General features: G+C 50.9%; 1 protein-coding gene across 8 annotated transcripts in view; it reads right to left on the bottom strand.

Annotated features, from left to right (window-relative positions):
* Positions 1–989: 989 nt before the first annotated feature.
* The window catches only part of LOC147262488 (DENN domain-containing protein 5B-like), a 34,531-nt gene continuing 14,624 nt past the window's right edge, over positions 990–20,896 (bottom strand). For 2 of the 8 annotated variants that reach the window (XM_086201392.1, XM_086201389.1), the window contains 20 exons: positions 19,342–19,529; positions 17,121–17,699; positions 16,266–16,497; positions 15,795–15,945; positions 15,457–15,547; positions 15,125–15,232; positions 14,544–14,675; positions 13,947–14,099; positions 13,719–13,800; positions 13,552–13,633; positions 13,257–13,385; positions 12,478–12,599; positions 8,862–9,007; positions 8,472–8,513; positions 8,017–8,135; positions 4,804–4,991; positions 3,750–3,832; positions 3,464–3,590; positions 2,837–3,011; positions 990–2,374 (listed from right to left, as the gene is read on the bottom strand). In XM_086201392.1, the coding sequence (XP_086057518.1) occupies positions 2,191–2,374; positions 2,837–3,011; positions 3,464–3,590; positions 3,750–3,832; positions 4,804–4,991; positions 8,017–8,135; positions 8,472–8,513; positions 8,862–9,007; positions 12,478–12,599; positions 13,257–13,385; positions 13,552–13,633; positions 13,719–13,800; positions 13,947–14,099; positions 14,544–14,675; positions 15,125–15,232; positions 15,457–15,547; positions 15,795–15,945; positions 16,266–16,497; positions 17,121–17,699; positions 19,342–19,529 (3,113 nt within the window). In that variant the 3' untranslated portion in view covers positions 990–2,190. Of the gene's footprint in view, positions 2,375–2,836; positions 3,012–3,463; positions 3,591–3,749; positions 3,833–4,444; positions 4,992–8,016; positions 8,136–8,471; positions 8,514–8,861; positions 9,008–12,477; positions 12,600–13,256; positions 13,386–13,551; positions 13,634–13,718; positions 13,801–13,946; positions 14,100–14,543; positions 14,676–15,124; positions 15,233–15,456; positions 15,548–15,794; positions 15,946–16,265; positions 16,498–17,120; positions 17,700–19,341; positions 19,530–20,896 lie in introns of those variants that run through there. The other 6 variants (XM_086201391.1, XM_086201396.1, XM_086201390.1 and 3 more) reach the window with 5 other exon arrangements.

Genomic DNA, 20,896 nt, shown 5'->3' with positions numbered 1-20,896 from the left:
AAAAGAACATGAATATTTGCCGGGTTCTCCAGTGGAGGTGTGATTTATCTGGATGGTTGTGGAACATTTTTTTGGTGCCCTAGCACCTTCTTATCCGGGTTCTGCCCTCCCCATGGGTCCACTGGGTCCACGTGGGCTTGCTGACTAGTGATAGCCATGCCCCCCAGCCCTGAGCATCATGGGGGCTCCTCCTCATCAGAGGGGAAATGATGTCATCATGTTCCTGCGTGATGCTGAAGGGTTCTTCAGACTGACGTCTGGATTGAGACGGATTGTGCTTCTGCCTGCTTCCCTCAGATCAGCCGCTGGTCTGAGGGAAGCAGGAGGCGGACATCTTCTCACTGCACTGCTACACCATTTTGCTGTTTGACGCGTGTCCTCTGTTGCCGGGTCTCTGTTTTATTTCCCTCCTCTGCTTTTCTCAGTCTTCAGTTTATCTTCTTCTCTTCTCCAAATGCGAGCTGCCGTTTCTGAACCTGCTCCATCATCGATTTGCTCGCTTCTGTCTCACAGAAACTGCCTCATAAAAGTTGTTGCCCACATGAACAAGTTCACCTGAGTTCTGTGTTCAATCAGTGCCGATCATGGATAACCCGCTGGAAGTGGGTCAGTGGGCGGGAAGCAGGGTTCCGTATGTTTCACCAGCTGCAGAAAAAACACGTACGGTGGAAGAGGACTCACGTTATGCCCTGGTGGACCAGACCGGTCCCATGAACCTGAGTAAAGACTCGGTTCACCATGAGGTCGTTCTCAATGACTGTGACATGGTGGCAGATGAGGAGAACCAGATGATCCCGATCCATATACAGTACACACGTAGTACAGTAGTACTAGTACTGAAGGACTGAATACTCAGTAAACTTCAACAGGATCCCCAACCAGTGAGGTCAAATGTAATCACAGAGTTCTTTCTTTCTTTGAGTACACACACACACACACACACACACACACTTTTTTGTTTTTTACTGAATTTATTGGAACAGATAATAAATATCAGAAGTCAGTCACACGCAGACCGGAGAGTGTCCAGAGCCAACATGGCGGTCAGTAGCATTTACTCCAGCTCCAGTACAACAGCAGAGCGAGCAGTCGTCTGTTTACTCCTACATGTTGCATGTCCTCCAAGACACCACCAGGGGGCGCTCACAGTCCGCTTCTGTTGTCCACAAACAAACCAAGTCCAGACATGAGGAGGACCGGGGAGAGCAGCGGGAACACAGGCTCACACAGGTTTGTCTGCACGAGCCACAGAGCTGCAGGACCCAAAGTGGACCCGTCGGCCAAATGACCTTGAACATTCCCAGAAACTCAGAGGCTCCCGCTGATGGTGCAGCAGAGGTGACATCAGCGGTGTGCGTGCCCAGCAGCCGCGGAAGAACAAAGATGGCCTGAGTCAAATTCAGCTCCTAGAATGTTACATGAACACGTGACCAGCGTGCGTCTGAGCGTCCAGGTAGGAGGGTTGGTGTCTCTCATGAATGCGTCCCGAGCTCTCAGACAACTACCTGTGAGTACTTCAAAGGCCGAAACCCCTTTTTAGGGACCGAATCACTGAAGGTCCAATGACAAACGTTTGCCAGGTCTTTGTCTCCATGAGAACTGAGAAGACTCAATCTACCGATGATGTCATGCAGTTGAACAGTTTGGTATCTGAGTGAAGGTAACACAGGAATCACTAGCTGCAGATCTGATCACTACTTATAAAGTTGCAGCTACTGACAGAGGGCGGGGCTTCAAAGACACTGGCGCACAGAGGAAACATCTGCTGACGGACCTTGAAAGTCTTTACTGAACTCTGACAGGAGCCTTGCAGTCAAATCAGCATTCAAACACTTGTAGTTGGGTCCTTCTCAGCAATAGAACCAGATCCAGAACTGAACCAAAGCACTGGAGTCGGAACCAGTGTGATTCTCGCAGCTGAACTAATCCTGAACTGACCGGGAAGCAGGGCTGCCAGGAAAGAGGGGCGTGAGTGTCAAACCGCATTGTTTGTTCAGAGGATTTGGACTCTGTTGTGAGAGGTACTTGGATTTGCAGTGTGAGTTCTCATATCGAGTCAGAGAACATGTTGCTTTGGTCTCAAATCCTGCCTGCAGCCAATCAGCTGTGAGCTGAATGATCAGGTGACTTTAATGGTCCGGGGCAACTTGAGGTAAAATATAGTTTTAAGACCCAGTGGTTTCTCTGGGGTTAAAGGTCGACTCCTTTGACCAGCGAGGCCTCCAGGGTGATGGGGAAGTCATGGAGCGTCTGCAGGACCCCAATGAGGGTGTTGACGGTGGCGCGGTCTCTGAGCAGGGCCGTGTCAGCGTACATCCGCAGGATCACCGGGCACTCCACCAGCAGGGGGAGCCACTGGGGCAACAGGCGGTCCCTGCAGAACCAAGAGTGAGCAGTCATGTTTACCTCCCAACCAGGGTACGAGACACAACTACGATGACAGATCTCAGTACACAGGCACGCAGTACCACAGCTGCTGGTACGGTTCTACAGGTTTGTTCAATCTCAAGTACCAGGAAAATACTAGAACAGCCTGTCAGAAGCTAACGAGGAGAACGATGCTTTGAAATGATGAGTGTTAATTCATAACATAATTTATCCATTTCGCAGTGGATCCTCTGGAAAAGAGAACTCATGAAATATTTGTTGAACTAGTAATTGTTGTTGCAGGATTCAGGAAAATCAAAGCTAAGCTGCCATGAAGAGCCAGCAGACACACACAAACACACTCAGGGAATAAAGACCATGGTGCACGGCTAATCTTGGCCCGCTATCCAGCCTGTCCCAGCTAGCCTGAGTAGCAGCCCCCTTCCCTGCAGGTGACCCTCAAGCATACCTGGCTCCAAGGCAGACCAACAGCTGGAACTTTCCATCCTTGCCAATGTTTCTGGGGGTGGAGTTGATCGCATTGACGTAGCGGCAGAGTGATTGACAGGTCATTCCCAGAGGCTCTGCTGTCTCCTGCAGGTCCCCCATCTGGTCAGCTGAGTCCATGAAGGCCACGGCCTTCTCTGCAGCACAGAGAGGTGGTCTGTCTGGCTCCGCCCACTCACATGACACTTACTACACAGTCCATCATCATGTCATGAGCACATACTAGTACAAGCAGAACGCCATTTCCTGTCACTTGTTCACAGATCCGCTCTCTTGAGTTGTTCTGAGGTTCGTTAGCTCAGCTGATCACAGCTCTCTCCTGACTGGTTGTCAGTCTGGCTTCGGTCTTGAGAGGTGTTCGTCTTTCTGGTGCATCGCTCATCAGTGTCATCGGCTTTTTAACTCATATCTGTTCCACACTGGAGGGTTACAGTTGGATTCTTCCTCAACCCTGAACCAATATATGATGAATATATAGTCCAGCGAATAAATACTAAACACTTGCTCTCGCCGGCATCACCGATGTTATCTGACACGGCTGAAACACTCCTGGGACAAACAAAAGACACATGAATACACACACACTCACCCACAAAGTCCCACAGGAAGACCGTCTTCTGGAAGAGGCGGGCCGACTTGAAGCCGTGATTGAAGAACTGTTCCAGAGCCGTCACCAAGCTGTTCTCCCCACACAGCAGCACAGCCAGGCTGCCTCTCTGCATGCGCATGCACACACACACACACACACACACACACACACACACACACACACACACACACACACACACACACACACACACACACACACACACCAGAGTGACTACATCATCATAAGGGAGGTGTTGGCGATGTCAGGTGCCACTCCTGTCACAGACCTCCTTCTCCGGCTTGTGGAAGTGTTTTACGATGTTGTTCACCGCCTCCCCGATGGCCTCCTGGATCTGAGCTGACGTCAGTTCTGCAGGCATGAGGAACAACGCCATCACTAAGACATCAACTGTATGTTGGAGTTCATGTTTCTTTAAATAATTGCTCAGCTAGAAAGTTCAGTAAATGACAACAATGAACAGTTGCGGGCTCTGTAGGTGACAGATGCTGAAGCGCCGGAGGAGCCAGGTTCTTACTCTGAGTTTAGGCTCATAATCCAATGAGTCATTCACAAATCCACATTTAGCACTAAAGGGATTATGATCCTAATTTTAACCTAATCTGATAAATTTGGTTGCTATAAAATGAACAGTCAAATATGACATTCATGTGAATTAAAGCTGGGCTGAAGCTTTTCATGCTCCTTAACAAAAACAGCTCAGCTAAAGTGTCTCAGTCCTGTGGTTCTGTGGACTTCAGTTCAGTTCTGTGGTTCAGGAAGAAGATTCGGCGCAGCAGCATTAGCAGCATTCGCTAGGATCCACAAGCACCTCTTTAACGGCGTGTGACGCGGTCTGAATTAGTCCTCTACACAGCTTCCTCACTGGCTCACTGCGCCATCACTCGTGTTTGCGAGACAATTCAATTCATGGTTTAAATTCACTTTCTACATGTGGCCTTTCACATCTAAAGAGAACCGCACCCCATGATCCACTTGGTGTTGGACCAAATCCAGCTCTTCAAAGAGGTCTCGGTATGTTGGTTTGGTCCACTTTTGCACACCTGAGTGCCGCCTAAACGAACCGCACTGTGAGGAAAAATGACCTCAAGCTCAGTGTTCAGGTGTGAGAGGCCCTGAACATCGAGACAAAGTAACCCACGTTTCACTTCCAGACTAAATCTAGAACAGCTGCCAGGGTTAACTAAACCTGACTTAAACAGACAAATTATAAGAGACCAAGAACTGAGCGGATCTTCTCTTCTGTATATCAAGTCACTTGATGATGTCATGTGACCTAATAATGAGGCTGCTGCAGGTTGCTCAGCAACACTGATACTGACTGAATCCCCGACCATATGGCGAGGTGGCGCAGTCTCGTCTGGTCTGTGATGGCGAGTGTAGCGGCGGGGGCTGGCGACAGCCCCTCCCAACATCCTCCTCTCCACTGGGCACCGCCAGCTCACCGATCAGTACCCTTTCCAGGCTGCCGTCGTCCACGCCCCTACCGAGCCAGCGACCGCATGGGAACCTGCATGTGAGGAGGCAAAGCAGGACAAACACATTCCAGACACGCATGTAAAGTAACACTGGAGGTCCGACAGAAACAGATGTTCCTTCATATTAACCAATAACAGCCTGGCTAGAGTCACATGACCTCCCATCAACCACAGGAGGGTTAAAAACATAACTGCTTTTTGTTCTGTTTATTAAATTTTATGTTTTTATCCTTCCAAATTGTTTATCACTGAAAGTAAAATTATGGAATTAAATTAATGAAGCCGAGTACCAGTTAGCATTAGCGTTAGTCTCTGCACCTCGACCGCTGCCAGGAGGCGACGTGAGTGTTTCTCTTCAGACATTGCGCAGGTGTTTCAGTCATTTTTTCAGTTCCTCATGATGTTCAAACGTGAACTAATCAGCATTCGTGCTGAGGGTGGTTCTGTTGGATCAGGGTGGTACTGTTGGATCCACTTTGTTTTTAGTTCAACATGATAAGGAAAGTGCAACATTTGTTGAACAGCAAGTGTTGAGCACGGCAAGCTCCTGAGCCCTCCTTCAGGTGACCTGAACGACCCTCCTAATGGGGCTTGGAGGGGTAACGACCCGAAACCCAGGCCAAGGACTCACATGACCACCTAATGAGCCTATTGTTCTGGCCTTACAGCCACTTGTTTTTGCCACCACCCCCCTGGGTGGTTGTATACCTGATACTTCCCACCAGAATTTTAGAACTGAAGAAGCTTCTTGGATGTGAGGCAAAACGTCTTCACTTACAAGAGGAGAGTCCAGTTGCCTCGTTTGATCATTTTTGAGAATTTTATCATTTGCTGCGATGGATGGTTGCCATTACTGTGTTGGCTGTGGGGCACCTCTGCAGGCCGGTGATGGTCATGACCTCTGCCCGGCATGTCTCAGTCATGATCATCTGAGGGAGGTGATGTCTGACAGTCCATGCATGAATTGCATGCATTGCAGATTGGCACAGGTGGTAGGTGAGGGTCACCCCCTTTCCTCAAGTTCATTGCCTCCAGCTCGTTCTACACGTTCAAAACGCAGGGTTGAGTCTGCTCCTGTTGCTGCACCCTCCAGGAAGAAGACAATGAGGGGGACAGGGCCTCTCATGCCTCGGACCCTGGCTCCCTGTCTTCGGCTCAGAGCTCTCTGAGTGAGGCAGGTGATAGCTCCATGTCGGCCATGGTGCGTAGGGCCTTGGAGCGCCTGCAGCTGGACATACTACTGCAGGCTGAAGTGGTAACTGAGAGCGCCTTCTTCAGGCGCAGACGGGCCCCGACCGCTTTTGCTGTTGCACCCTCACAGGAATATTTGAGGGAGTTGCACGCTTGTTGGAGAGATACTGGGTTTCTTCCACGTCTCTCAGCTGATGATCTTCGCTGCTATGTGAGCCCGTTCATCATTGCAGTTCTGCTGGCGGTTATGGTCCTCAGCATTCCATGCAGAGGCAGACTAGGGATTTTCGGGGCGCTGCTCACATGCCCCCCCAGCCAATCTCGGTACCCAGACCCTCGAGCCCCAGACCCTGCCCCCTGCCAAATCCCAAACCCTGCCCACCATGCCTCCAGGGTCCCTAGGGGTCGGGAGGCTAAGGATTGAGGCCAACTGTCTGATACTTTTCCCACCAGCAGCTAAATCACTGAGCTACTCACACTTCGGCCCCTTGGGTGCTTTCCACATTGTCCCAGGGGTTCAAGCTTCAGTTCCTACGCCGGCCCCCTGTCTCCAGCCGGGTCAACATGACCATCATCAGTGACCCAGCCTTAGCACTGGACCAGGAGTTATCTGCCCTCCTGGCCAAGGGCGCAATCGAGGCTGTGGACCCTCTGTTGCACCCCAGGGGTTTTTAGTGCCACGTACTTCCTTGTCACGAAGAAACCCGGTGGATTTCATCCAATTTTTGACTTGCAGGGACTCAACCACGACATGAAGGTGTTGCCAATTCACATGATAACCACAACAGTCCCCACTGCACATCACCACAGGCAGTTTCTGTGCTCTGCCTACCAAGGTCACCACTGGCAGTTCAGGGTGCTTCCATTCAGGCTCTCCCTCTCACAGAGGGTGTTCTCCAGGTGTGTGGCGGCAGCCCTTGCACCTTTGCAGGCTCAGGGCATATAGATATTGCCATACCTAGACGACTGGCTGATCCGTGTGCCATCTTGTGATCAGGTGGCCCAGGACACAGCCCACCTGCTCTCTCATGTGGCCCAAGGTCAACGTTGAGAACAGCTGCCTGGAGCCCTCTCAGACCATAACCTTCATCGGCGTGCCACTGGACACAAGAGCCATGAAGGCCCGCCCATCCCCTTTTCGTTCAGACGATGTTCTCCAGCTTCTTTCCCTCTTCTGCAGGTGCAGTAGCCCTACGTCACTTTTCTGTCTCGAGCAAGCTCGCACAGCTGCTAGTAGCCCCCTTCTGGCCAGCAAGGACATGGTTTCCTCTGCTTCCCAGGCTCTGTTGCGGCACGCGACGGCGCCTCCTCGGCAGGGAAGACCTTCTGTCTCCACTGAGAGGGCAGATCTGGTATCCCAATCCTCAGCGCCTGCGATTGTGGGTCTGGCCGCTGGAGGGTCCGAGCCACTGCTGAGTGGGTGTATTGATTGCGTCAGGCAGCCTATCCCAAATGCCAGAGTGTCACCCACCACGTTGCACCTGGCTTCCACCTGGTCGCAGTATGGCAACAGGTGAAAGCTGAACCTTTGAACCCTTGGCGGTCATTCAGGATTCATAGAACCGTAGTTACATTCGTAGCTCTCGTTCTTACTGCATGTGTAACATGGCCACTTTGACCCCAGAAAATACTGCATGTGCAAAGCACATACATGGGCTATTTAATAAAATAAATAACCTGAAATAAAGAGCATATCTAAAAACATATATCAAATGTATCTAAAAAATAATGAGATTGATTTCACATCCAAGAACCAAGGAGAGACGCAGTTCCTCTCCCCCACCAACCAGAACACACACTCATCCGACACACGCAACAAGCCTGTAGTTTCCCGTGTTGACAACCCTGTTCCACTTGGACACTCACCTGTATGTGTGTCCCGTGATCTCGTTGCGAACCATCACACAGTCGACCAGCCACTTGGCCAGCAAGCCGGCGTTGTCGTGCCCCAGCTGCACGGTGGTCAGCTTACCCAGGTTCTGACACTAGACCCACAGAGCCGGTACATGTGAGAACTTCTACTTCCTATCCAAATATACTACTATACATTACAACCACATCCACTCACACTCCTGCACTATCACACCTGCTGGTACTGCAGTGAACTACTTTATAAATGTTTGATGGAATGAGTGAACTGAAATCGTTGGACAGTAACCTTATCGTCATTTGTTAGAACTCATATTTATTTGTGTATCATCGTTTAGGGTTAGGCTAAGTTCAGGCTGCTAAGGTCCCAGGAAAAACACTCGCTCACTCATGAACCCAACAACCAGAGACACACAGCATCTACATATCGTCAAGGGGGGGGGGTTTCTAACCTTGAACATGGCAGAGATGTGTGAGTGAGGCCTGAAGGCAGACTGAGGGAGATGGAGACGCTTGTTAGGACACAACAGACAGGCAGGGACCATCATGAACACACATGCGCACACACACACACACACACACACACACACACACACACACACACACACACACACACATCTGCCGTCTCAGCTCGTTCTGGCAGGTGGAGGTCGTCGGGGCCGGATACACACCTGACGCTTTGTTTTTATTGCAGTTTGGGAAAGTTTCTTCTGCTTGTTGGTATAAAACAGAGCTTCTGGTATGAAGGGTTCTTCCTTCACATTTACACGTGTGTGTGTGTGTGTGTGTGTGTGTGAGTTGGGTAACTGGAGGTGTGTAATCACCACACTGCAACGACTCACATCAAAGGTCATCTCCAGGACATTCTTTGGGATCTGCATGACGCCCGAGTCTCCCAGTTCTCCTGACACACACACCCAGGGGTTGGACGTGGTCATGGTATTGCTCAGCTTCTTGATGGGAATGATGACGACGCGGTATGGAATCACTGCAGGGACAAACATGCTCATTAGCCTCCATGTAGGTCCTGCTAGTGGGCTGGTGAGAGGGTTCAGTAACAGACCGCCTAGCAGCTGCCAGTAACAGATGATAGTATATCAAGTTCAGCCCCTCCAAGTCTGAGGCCCTGGTCCTCAGCTGGACAAGGGTGGCCTGCCCTCTCCAGGTTGGGGGGGGGGGTCCTGCCTCAGGGGGAGGAGTTTCAGTATCTCAGGGTCTTGTTCACGAGTGAGGGTAGGATGGAGCAGGAGATTGACAGGTGGATTGGGGCGCATCCGCAGTGATGGGGGTGCTAAACCAGTGGTGAAGAGGGAGCTCAGCCAAAAGGAGAGGCTCTCCATTTACCTGTCAGTCTACGTTCCAACCCTCACCTGTGGTCATGAGCTCTGGGTAATGACTGAAAGAACAAGATCCTGAATCCAAGCGGCTGAAATGAGTTTCCTCCTCAGGGAGGCTGGACTCTCCCTTAGAGACAGGGTGAGAAGCTCAGTCCTTCAGGAGGGACTCAGAGTAGAGCTGCTGCTCCTCCAGGTAGAGGAGTCAGTGGAGGTGGTTCAGGTATCTGGAGAGGACGCCTCCCTCAGGAGGTGTTCCAGGCATGTCTGACCAGGAGGAGGCCTCAGGCCGACCCAGGACACGCTGGAGGGATTATATCTCTGGGCTGGCCTGGGAACGCCTCAGGATTCCCCCGGAGAGCTGGGGGAAGTGGGGAGAGGACAGTCTGGGCTTCCTTGCTGAGGCTGCTGCCCCCCCCGACCCAGACCAACCGGATGAGAGGAGGAGGAGGAGGAGGAGGAGGAAGACGACGAGTACATCAAGATAATCCGCACATGACGAATGGCAGAGTCATACTGGAGTGTGTGATGTCAGAGGTGTGCAGTGACCTGAAGCGACATTCGGCTCAGAGATGTTGGAGATGAATCCATTTGCATGCATTTTGACCTTTTGACCTCTGTTCCGAGCCTCTTGTTTGAGAACATCCACGAGATTATAAATGGATGAAAGACGGACGTCGAGTCTTTGGGGGTTATGAACGGATCAGAACCTGACTGATGGATCAGGGTTCCGCTGTCTCTCGCAGGCCAGTTTGTCAGACTCCCAGCATCAGTGAGCGAACTTCTCCTCTTGTGATGGTTAAACCTCCACATCAGGATGCAAAAACACACATTTGTCTTTCATTTCAGGCTGTTGGGGTCTCTGCGTTTTGCTCTTATGGCAGAAAAAAAAATAGCTGAAATAAAAACCAGACCGTGGGTTTGCTGGACCGACTCAGGTGAAATCTGTTCTTCAACCCCCTAAATCCTTCAGGGCTCTGTTTTCCCACCTGAACCTTAGAGATCCTGACCTGCATGTGTTGTCCTGTCATACAATTGTTTTACCACTTGAAAAGAGGACACAATGTCATGACATTAAATGTACACGACCAGCAATAGATAGCCAGTGACAAAGCAGACGGTGCAGAACTGGACCCTGTTGCTATAGATACACTGCAGAGGTCAGTGGCTGCCGAGAAGCTTCAGGGTGGATGGAGACTGCACCAGCCGATCCTGATGTTGGTCAGTAAAGGAGATTCTTCTCATGGCACCATGGAAACGTGACTGGAAGGAGGTGTTTTCCTGTTTTTGTTCTCCATCAGTTTCTCTCATCTGCTTCCTGCTACTCAACTTCACATTAACTTTTGTTTTTTTTTTCTGATCTGAGTTTTTACTGAGGCAGGTGGGAAACATTTATTGTTCAGGATACTTCCTGACTGACTGAATATTTATGAAATTGTCGTATCTTAATATTTGCATTTATATCATTTGGAGAAACATGTCTTGAAGAAGTGGCCCAGAGACCAAATGGCCCCCTGTGGGGCTGCTGGTTATCGACACTCAGAAGTGCTCAGCTGGGCTTCTACTGGCAGGGAAGCCTGCTGCCGACACATCAAGAGGTCAGAGGGGTTGTGCCAACTCAACCAGACCAAGAGATTAAACAGAGATGTGACAATCAGTCCAGCTGAAGAAGGCTTTCGGCCTGTGAGGCCTAACAACCCTTTACAAAGCCTGAATCGTAAAAGAGGGGTGATGACTCTGGCCACTGGCCGCCCTCTGAGAACCTGTGCCTCAGTCTGACCGCAAGTTGCCTGTCAAAATGCTATTGGCTGAGAGCCAGTATCATCCCACAGGAAGTGACATCATCGGCCTCCACATATAAACTTCAGCGCGGAAAAGATTCTCTCTCTGTGTGGTTGTCTTCCCTTGGGTGGTTTCCAGCGTCTTCAGAAGATTCGACCTCTCCACTTCTCCACTTCGGACCTCGAGTGCAGTGCAGCGACGACAGAGTCTCCAGAAGGACAGCTCTCTCCCTCCTGTCCACTCGTCCAGAGAAGCCACCGTCGAGCCACGCAACCCGCGTGAACTGGTCCCTGGTGAAAGAAAGCTCAACAGCGTCTTCATCCTTCCCACCAGTAACTCCAGCAGACCCTGCAGGCTGCCCCGCCGCCGCTCTGCTGCCCTCCGAGTCGAGCCGAACCGCGCTCCGGAACATGGAAACCAAAATCCCTTACCGCTCCACCGGGTCAAGTAAGGATTCCTTTACTAGGCATTTTCTGGGCAGACAAATAGCTGAGTGTGTTCTATAATGTCTATGAGTGCTCTGTTGATGTGACGAAGTCCTGCAATTAGCAGAGATTACATAGAATTATACGTTATTTATTGACGTTAGTTATTAATAACCGTGACCTCTCAAGAAGGTGTTACCGGTTATTGACACTGCACGAGTGTGTCAACACACATTTTTGGGTTCACCTTTGTCTTTTCCTCTCTCTCTCTCTCTCTCTCTCTCTCTCTCTCTCTCTCGCTAAGCGCTCCGTTTAGTTATTAACATTCCACAAGTTCCACCTCCACAGTGCTAACTAGCAGCTAGCTAGCCTAAGCTAACTAGCCTAGCGATTAGCCCTGCTGCCACGCTAACTGGTTGCTAGGCAACCAGACTCCCCCCTCCCCTTTCTTACTCCCTCACTCTCACACACACACACACACACACACACACACACTTTATCACTTGTGTCTTTTGGTTAGATAACCGTTATACCAGCGTGTTGCTGATTGATGGATGCACTGTGTCAATAAACCCATTTTATTATCAGAGAGAAGTCGTAGTGTCTTTGTGTACCAACTTGTGGTCACGTGTCTCAGCAACAGCAGTGCTGTGATCTCCAACATCAGAGCCGTCCCAGGTGGTTGATGGTACAGGATATTGACTGTTAGTGGATCAACTCTGTTAGAGACTGGTAACTGTTACAAGTTTGGTCGTGGTTTAGTTTCCCTGAACTCATCAGGGTGGTGCCCCGAATAATTAATATTTAATATGAATTAGTCATTTATTTAATAATCAATAATTATATCCATAACTATCGATTATCATTATTTTGACCAGGTCGCTCTCCAGCGCACAACAGAGGTCATATGAACTCACTGATGGTGGTGAAGACGCTGGTGAAGCAGAAGTAGTCGACAGCATTGAGGGAGAGCAGGTGGAAGAGGAACTGCTCCTTCTCCTCCTCGCAGCGCAGGAAGGCGTAACGCTTGTACAACTTCCTGTAGACAGAAACACGATGATGAGATAAGGACTGGAGCGGGTCAGCCAGGTGGAGGGTCACCTGTCCGTCCATCACAGCCCACAGCTCCCATGTACGCCCTGCTTCCCATCACTTCACATGAACTTTGCTGCATCTGCTCCAGAAGATGTACCTGCTCTTACCAACCACCACCTGAAAGCAGGAGAGGAGGAGCATCGATCTGACGGAGGTAATTAGGATCCATCGGGCAGAAGCTGCTGAACTGTGAACCCAGAGATCAACTAGGCGCAGCAGAGCTGCTCTGAGTGACACATGACCACAGAGAATGAGCTGCAGGGAGGAGGGGTTTCAAGTGCGTGGTCACACTCATGCCATGACGGGTAGAACTGCAACTTTCTGTCACTCAGATCAACCTGGTGTGAGGTCTTGATTATGGTGTATTCATGCACATGAGCCTTTACTATAGTTGAGCTGTTGTTCGTGTCCAGTAACTTCCAGTGTCTGAGCTGAATTCTGGATCACCACGAGGTCCAGAAGAACTCAAGACTTAGTACTCACTCTACTAGTGAGTCACTGATCAACGAGTAAGAACAATCACTTGACAATGTGGGCTCAGGTTCACGCTGGCAACAACTCCTCTTTCATATAAAACTAGACTCGTGTGTGAGTGTCTCACTTGGTCAAAGCTTGTCGAGTCAGCAGCTGTTTGAGGTGCTGAGAGAGAAGCTTCTTCTCCAGGGACAGGCGGATCCAGGCCCTGGCCCGGCCCACCTCAGTCTTGATCGCTGACATACTCTGGATGTGCCTGCAGGGACACATGACGGAGCAGCTGACGGATGAGAGCCTTACATGGGCTTAGTGTGCTTTTACACTTGGATACACACGCTGTACAGCTGCAGTGTGCATATGCGTGTGTGTGTGTGTGTGAGTGTGTTGCTGCAGGCTGAATCCCTGACATCGGCAGCACGTACCGCATGTCTTGTATGACAGACACACATAAAGACGGCATCGCTACAGAACTGTCTGACTTCCTCCTCTCAGGAACATGTGACACTGTGAAGGACAAAGACCTGCTGTCTGTAATCGCAACACAATACACAACTAAGAAACTTTGTGAGTGTGTGTGTGTGTGTGTTACCTGGTGACTCTGCCTGCTGCTGTTCCAACTTCTCCTCACGGGCCTGGTAGTGCAGCAGGTGGGACCACAAGGCTGACTTCCCCTGAGACAATGTCAGGTTAGAGTGTGAGGACACACACACACGCACTGTTTATACATTTATACTGAGCACAGGGTGTGTGTGTGTGTGTGTGTGTGTGTGTGTGTGTGTGTGTGTGTGTGTGTGTGTGTGTGTGTGTGTGCACTGACCTGTTTGACCTGCAGCCCATGGCTCCAGATTCTCTCCAGCAGGTCACACAGGCTGGCCATCAGTGTGTTCTCCTCCAGGCCCGTGATATTAGCCTCTTCGTGGCCCAGCTCCACGGCCTCCTGGCCCATCTTCTCCACCAGCATACGCTTGGTCTGAACACACACACACACACACACACACTGCTCTTGCTTTGCTGTACACCTGATGAATGCTCAGACTAAGCTGTCCTGCTCACTGCCCGCCCCTCCTGCTGCTCTGGGGACTTCTGTCAACCTCAGGCTTCCTCTGACATGGGGGGAGGGTCATAATGCTTCCCATCCACCAGAGGAGGCGCTTGTGCAGAGACACACCCTCACCACACACACCCAACCCAGCTGGGGGCAGCATGGGGACTCAACTTTGCTGGACTCAAGTGCTTATTTGGACCTGGTCTCTGTCTCTAACAGAACCTTGTTGTGTCTCAGACTTATCAGCTTTTTTGAAACTTTGACTAAGAAAGAAGGTGTTGAGGCTCAGGCAGGAGGAGGCCCGGTCCCCAGCTGGCCCCTGACTAGGTTTCACAGCCCTGGTCACGTACTGCCCCTCACTGGTCTCACCTTTATGCGACACTCCTTCAGCAGCCCTTCCACAAACTTCCAGTTGGTCTGGGCGATGACAGCAGGAGACAGGTCCGACAGTTTGGGCTGGCGGAGGTTCTTCCCCGGGCCTCGCGCCTCCTGCATGTACCTCTGAGGATCACACCAAACCGGCTTGTTAGAGCGAGAACATGATCAGGCATGAACGCCACAGCGGGAACCTGCCGGCGCTGTCGCTAACCCACACAAAAACAGTTTCAAAATCAAGCTTCAAGAACAAAGTTGACTTTAAGCTTATTAATATGAGTTTCCAGAGCACAACTTTCTACGACTGAAGCAGCCGAGCACAGCATTCAAGGGTGTTTAGTCAAACGTGGATCAGCTGAGTGTCTGTGACCAGGATGGATCAGCACCACTGGAACCGCCATCGCTGCCAATGAGTCGTTATAGTCTGAGCAGGAGTGATGGCGCATATTCTGTCTGCTACATTTGAGCTGGTTGTTTTTTGTTGTCTGTGTGGAACTTCAGGGTTAATAATGTGAATCTGAGCCTCTACTGAAGGGTGGGGGTGGGGCCACAGCACAGGAACTCACTCCACATACCAGGGAGGATGCAGAGGCAGATTTTTTAGGCGGTTTGATAGGTGGGGGGGACACATTGTCCCACTCCCAAAATGCCATAGAGTTCTGCAGTGCCAGACAGCCCTCCACCTGTGGAGGGGGAGGAGACGCCCCGACACGACCGAGTGGTGCGAGACACACAAGGAGCAGACGGAGAGGACAGAAACACAAGAGAAGATGGAAAACGTGAAAGAAAACGATGACAAACAAGAAAACTGGACTCCAAATACAGAACAAACACAAATAAGCAGCCATGAAATGGGGGGAGAGGGTGGGGGGATCCGGGTCAGCCAGGACCGGAGCAGGTTCTCTACCTCTTTCAAGTCATTTTCCAGGTTCAGATGCTTGGTCTGCTGTCTGTGACGGTCCTTCCTCTGCTGGGCGACTGCCATCCTGTGAGACCACCTGCATGGAAGTCATCAAATCATCCGTCATCCTGCGGCGCTCTACACAAACACGCCTCCACATCATGTCACATGCTACACTTTCACACATCAGGCTGCAACAAAGGTCATTCAAGGTCATTTTCTTCCACTACATGAGGGTTGCTCTTCTTAATGATTTACTTTCAGCTAAAAGCAGCTCTTCATCACATGACGAGTGTGTGTGTGTGTGTGTGTGTGTGTGTGTGTGTGTGTGTGTGGGGACTCACTTGTTGTTGCTGGGACCCGTGTTGAGCACGTCAGCCTGCAGCTTGGGGAAGAACCCTTGCTGGTACTTGCCCTGGCCAATCTTCATGTCCAGCAGGTGAGGGTGGACGGCCGTGTGGTCCATCTTCATCAGACGCTGCTCGATGGCCTGAGCTGCAGGACAGAAGACTTTTACCGACACGGTCTCTTTTCAATCTAACACTCAAACTCTGATGACATGAAGCTAGCAAGTTATCACGCCACCATCTCCTCCACCACCCCCACCCCACCATTGAACTGATTGAGAAAATCGGAGTCACTGTCAGCACGAGCGTCTTGTGAGCCTGAGTGATGGAGTGTCAGCTGTGCAGGGGAGGAGAGATGAAACGCAATACGCTGTGGGGGAGGACAGACACACTCGACCTGCTTTCTCTTCCCCAGACAACCACATTCAAAAGCACCTGACCACACACGCCTCTCCCTGCTGGACATACCTGACTCTTTGAGGATGGAGCACCTCTGGTAGCTGGAGGACCGGAGGCTGGGGGCCCGGACATTGTAGAGACGGGCCCTTTCGATCCGTGAGTCAAAGACTCGGAGCAGCGGTTCCTTCTCCTCCCACTGGGACATGATCTTGTTGTCGATGAATGTGGCAAACATCTGCGTCTCGATGAAGTGGGAGAGGAAGGGCAGGTAGGGCTCCGGCTGGTCTGACAGGAACGAGGCCTGGACCAGAGCACAACAGGTGACATGAAGGAGGCAGGTGCCCTCAACTGATTCAGTCAACTGTCAACGTTCAGTAGGTCGGGAGGGGCGTGACTAACTTGTCAATCACCTGGGATTTAACCGTACGGTGCGAGGTCTGACTCAGCTGCCTGGTGATACAAGACAGCAGCACTGGAGTTTGCCGTAACATTCTGAACTAAAACAGCTGGAGCGGACTGTCCACACGACCACACTGCCTGTTACAGAGACCACCGCCACCCTGATGGTGGACGAGTTGACCACGGTTCACCTCTACCAACTCACACCTCCAGCATCGGTCACCTCAGTGGAGCTTGGAGGAACTGCAAAAAGACGCCAACTGCGACATCTCTGAGAGGACGGCTCTGCTGTCGCAGTGGCTTGATGATGTTGTTCACAATGTTTCTCACCAACCATAAGACCTTCATTACCTCAGACCTCCTTTCACTGGACCAAACCAAGCACTCTGGACACCGGCATGCCTCTAGGCTGTGTGTGCAGAACCTTTGCTTGCAGATCAATGATGTAGCTGATTATCCTCCCTTTATAGCCAGCTTTCCCTGACTGAGCCTTTGTCTCTACACATTTCTCTTGTATTCTGTCACCTTGTCAAAGTTGTGCATTTGCTCCCTGCTGGTGAGCCAGGCCTCCAGGTCAGGGGCACTCTGGATGACGAAGGCCTCATAGTCAGCAAACATGGTGGTGAAGCGGCTGGCAAACACTTCTCTCAGCTGGACATTCAGCTTGGCGTTCCTGACTTCCTCTTCCTCAGCTGCTGTCCAGGCCCCCTGGCCCTCACTGTTCGGACTCTTGACTCCGGCCCTCAGGGCTTCCACGCGGGCCACCGTGACCCCGGTGCGTTTGGTGAGGGCCTGCAATCTCTCCAGCGTGGCGTTCCTCTGCAGCAGCTGCAGCACAGCCAGCTCCTCTCCTGCTAAGTTGCCGTTACGACCATCGTCCTCTAGCTGCCCAAGGGTGCTGGTCTTGCGCACCCTACCAGGGGTCAAGGGGTTGCTGCTGGGACCGGAGCAGGTCTGAGGTGGTGCCCCTGCACTGGTAGAGATTCCAAAGCTGTGCAGCACCTCACTGAGCTCCTGGATGAACTCGGTCTTGTTGGGGAACTGAGGGAAGTCTTCTGGAAGCTCAATGTAGTGGTGGTCAATGTCCACGAAACACAGGTTGGCCTGAAACGGAAAGAAAGACAAATATCAAATCAGACAGAAGTACGGACTTCTACACGGTACATACACAAGGGTTCGGAGTCCCACACGGAGCGCTACAGCACAGGGATTCTTATCAACGCTTTTGATTGTTGTGTTATTTTTTCTACTGGCAGTCGAACGGTCGGTGAGTGTGTGACGAGCGTGGCAGCTTGTCAGAGGTCAAACTAAACCTCTGATTGTAACAGAGCTCTGACCCAGACTGAAACACAGACACAAACACTCTCAAGATCTGAGATGCGTGGTGTGAAACTGTCACACAACAGTACAAACGTGATGTCATCAGGTCAAACCTGAAACAGCAGTAATCACAGACGGTCATTGATGTTTGACGCAGAGCAGAAAGGTCAAGCTGTGCAATCATCATGAACAGAGCAGAAATAGAATGGTCCAGAAATTCCACTGTAGCTGTAGGGTTACGACTGGACAGTTGAATATTCATGCTCCTCCCATGCACAGGCAGTCCCCTCTGATTGATGGCACAGAAACATCCAGTGGTCAGCTAAGATAAAACAAGTGTCTGGCTGATGTCAGGCTGAGGAGCCCTGCCATTTAATCCAGTCATTGCTGACCCTTCACTCTCTGATAGGGTTGTCAAAATATCAATTTATCGATTAAATATCGATTTTGAAAAGTAAAAACGGTACTAAAGGACTTTTCAATAGTATCGATACTCCACCTGCCTCCTTGGCCGCCGCCAAAACACACACACACACACACACACACACACACACACACATACAATCAGACAGAGCGCTGCCCTGGGGGTGAGCCATGGTGCAGCAGCCCCTCCCTCGCTCCACGCGTGTCAGCTGCCATGAGATGGCGTCTGCAGGACCAACCAGTTTCAATAAATCAACAAAACAGCAGAAGTCCTGTTTGGAGATTCTTTGGATTCGAGTCGGATGAACCAGGAAAGCCGAAGGACAGCAGCAAGCCCACATGCAGGAGATGCAACAGAGCCGACAAAAGGAGCGAACACGACGAAGGTGGCGAAGCTCCTCCCAGACCGACACCGGACCTGAGCAGGTTTAGAGGTCCAGAGGCTGGTGACAGCAGAACTTGAAGTAGTGCTGTCTTGCTAGCGAGCGCTAGCTGAAGCTCATCGACGGTAGGGTACATATATTCAAACTTATTGAAATACTGCTAATGTGTAAAGAAGAACTTGTAAAAGTTCTCTACTTCAAGAACAAAGTTCTTTATTTTCCTTTAAATAAAAAACATTTTTGCACCAAATTCTGAGTGGTTGCTTGGTATCGAAAATCCAATCGAATATCCATATTTTTCAAAATATCGTATGGAAGTGTGAACTCCAGTATCGTGACAACACTACTCTCTGAGCCCCGGGGGGTGTCAAGAGACCCCCCACTCATTAGAATTCATTAGAAATTAATTTCTAACTGCTCCTCCAGTGTGAGCTCTGCACCCTTTGAGACTGTTACTTCAAAGAAGAACTGAGCAGAGACGGCCCCTGAGACGGCGCGAACCCAGGAGAACCCGCTGAGAATGAAGCAGAAATTAGTGCTCATCTGAAATGTAATAACAGTTCACTGGGATTACGACTGCTGGAAGCTGCTGGTGTCTTCGAGGGGACATTTGGACTGACCTCCTGAGGAAGCTCCAGTTTGGAGCGGTCAGTGCCCACCTTGGACTGCAGACCCATCAGGTAGGGGACAGGGGCATCCAGGAAGTGGAGGAGGGAGGCAGGCAGGATGGGAACGTAGACGTGCTGCCACTGGAAGGGAAACAGCAGGGTGGTGATGCTCTCGGCCACCGTCATCAAGCGCTGGTAGTCTGACACACACCCAGAGACAGAATCAGGGTTATATGTAGGAACAGTGTCACGTGTAGAACCATCAGCTCTCAGACCTCGTATATGAAAGACAGGACTTCTTGAGCACTTGAAATGATTTGGATCAAAACAGGTGATTTTCAGCAACTTCAGTTTCCAACCTTGTAATCTCAGATGTGAAATTTGAAAATAATCCCAAACTTTGAGAGCACTGCTAGGGTGTCCTTTCAATGAAAATATAATAAAACACAGAGAACGAGTTCACAATGCTGCCCAACAGACCAGAGAGGGACGAGGGCGCATCTGAGACTGTGTTCCGTCTCTTTAAACTCCCCTGGATGACACGTTACACACAGCCTGCTGCGCCACCGTGTGCCTGGAAAAAGGGAGGGAGGGAACGAGCAGATCAAGGCCAGCGGTTGCTTGAGTCCTTCGGCAGCAGATCGATCACAGGCGCTGCAGCAAAAGTCCCTCAAGAGCTGGAGGACAGAGAGGGAACGGAGGGAACACACCGTCTGCGTCGCCTCCGACACGTTCTTGGGTGTCATCGTCAGTCTTGTCAGGTCCGTGTGCACGTGTGCAGTCGGTGAACGTCCCCGTCAAAAAGCACAAGCGAAACCTGGGAGGAAGCAGCAGCTCTACTGCTTCACTGGAAAGTTTCTGACCCTCTTTGCTGTTTGGCAGGTTAATGAGGGCGGAGTTAACCAGTCAGACATGCAGCACCTGGCCAGTCAGTCCGCGTCCTTCTGAAGAAGAAGTCTTTATGGTCCGCAGCACTCGGGGACCGGGTCTAGATCTTCGACTGGCACCTTGGTCAGGAGCCTGACAGGAACCCATAACCCAACACACACGAGGGAACCCACACAGACAGGACCCGGACGCTTCTGCTTGTGCACGTCTGCGGCCCAGATCCCTGGAGCTGTGGTTCTGTTAGGACCGTGTTAGGTGTCTATCCTGAGAATGTGTTAAAGAACCACACCTGTAAACACACACACACTCACACAGACAGAGACACACACACACGTGCACACGCACACAGTAACACACTCAGTCATACACAGACACAGACACACACACACGAGGCAGCTTCTGCTGCTGTCAATCATGAAGGACAGCGTCAAACGTCAGTCAGCTGTTTGCCGCCACTCCTCTTCTACTGTACAGGAGGGAGGGATGAGGGTGGTGTTACACCGGCACGCCCGTCGTGCAGGTCAACAACAAACTAGCACGAGGACTCAGAGTCACTCATCAGTCTGTCAGCTTGAGGCCAATCACGCCGTCACACATTCATGATGTCATCCCTCAACTCCTGTTCAAGATATTGGTGTCATATTTCATGTGAAGTTTGAATTAAGGCACAGAGCCATGG

This window comes from Aulostomus chinensis, chromosome 4, assembly GCF_037954235.1.
Source record: "Aulostomus chinensis isolate RoL2024-O1b breed Wild chromosome 4, RoL_Achi_v1.0, whole genome shotgun sequence".
NCBI classification, from domain to species: Eukaryota; Metazoa; Chordata; class Actinopteri; order Syngnathiformes; family Aulostomidae; genus Aulostomus; species Aulostomus chinensis.
Note: the sequence above shows the minus strand (reverse complement) of the source record. Positions and strands in the feature narration are given on the sequence as shown.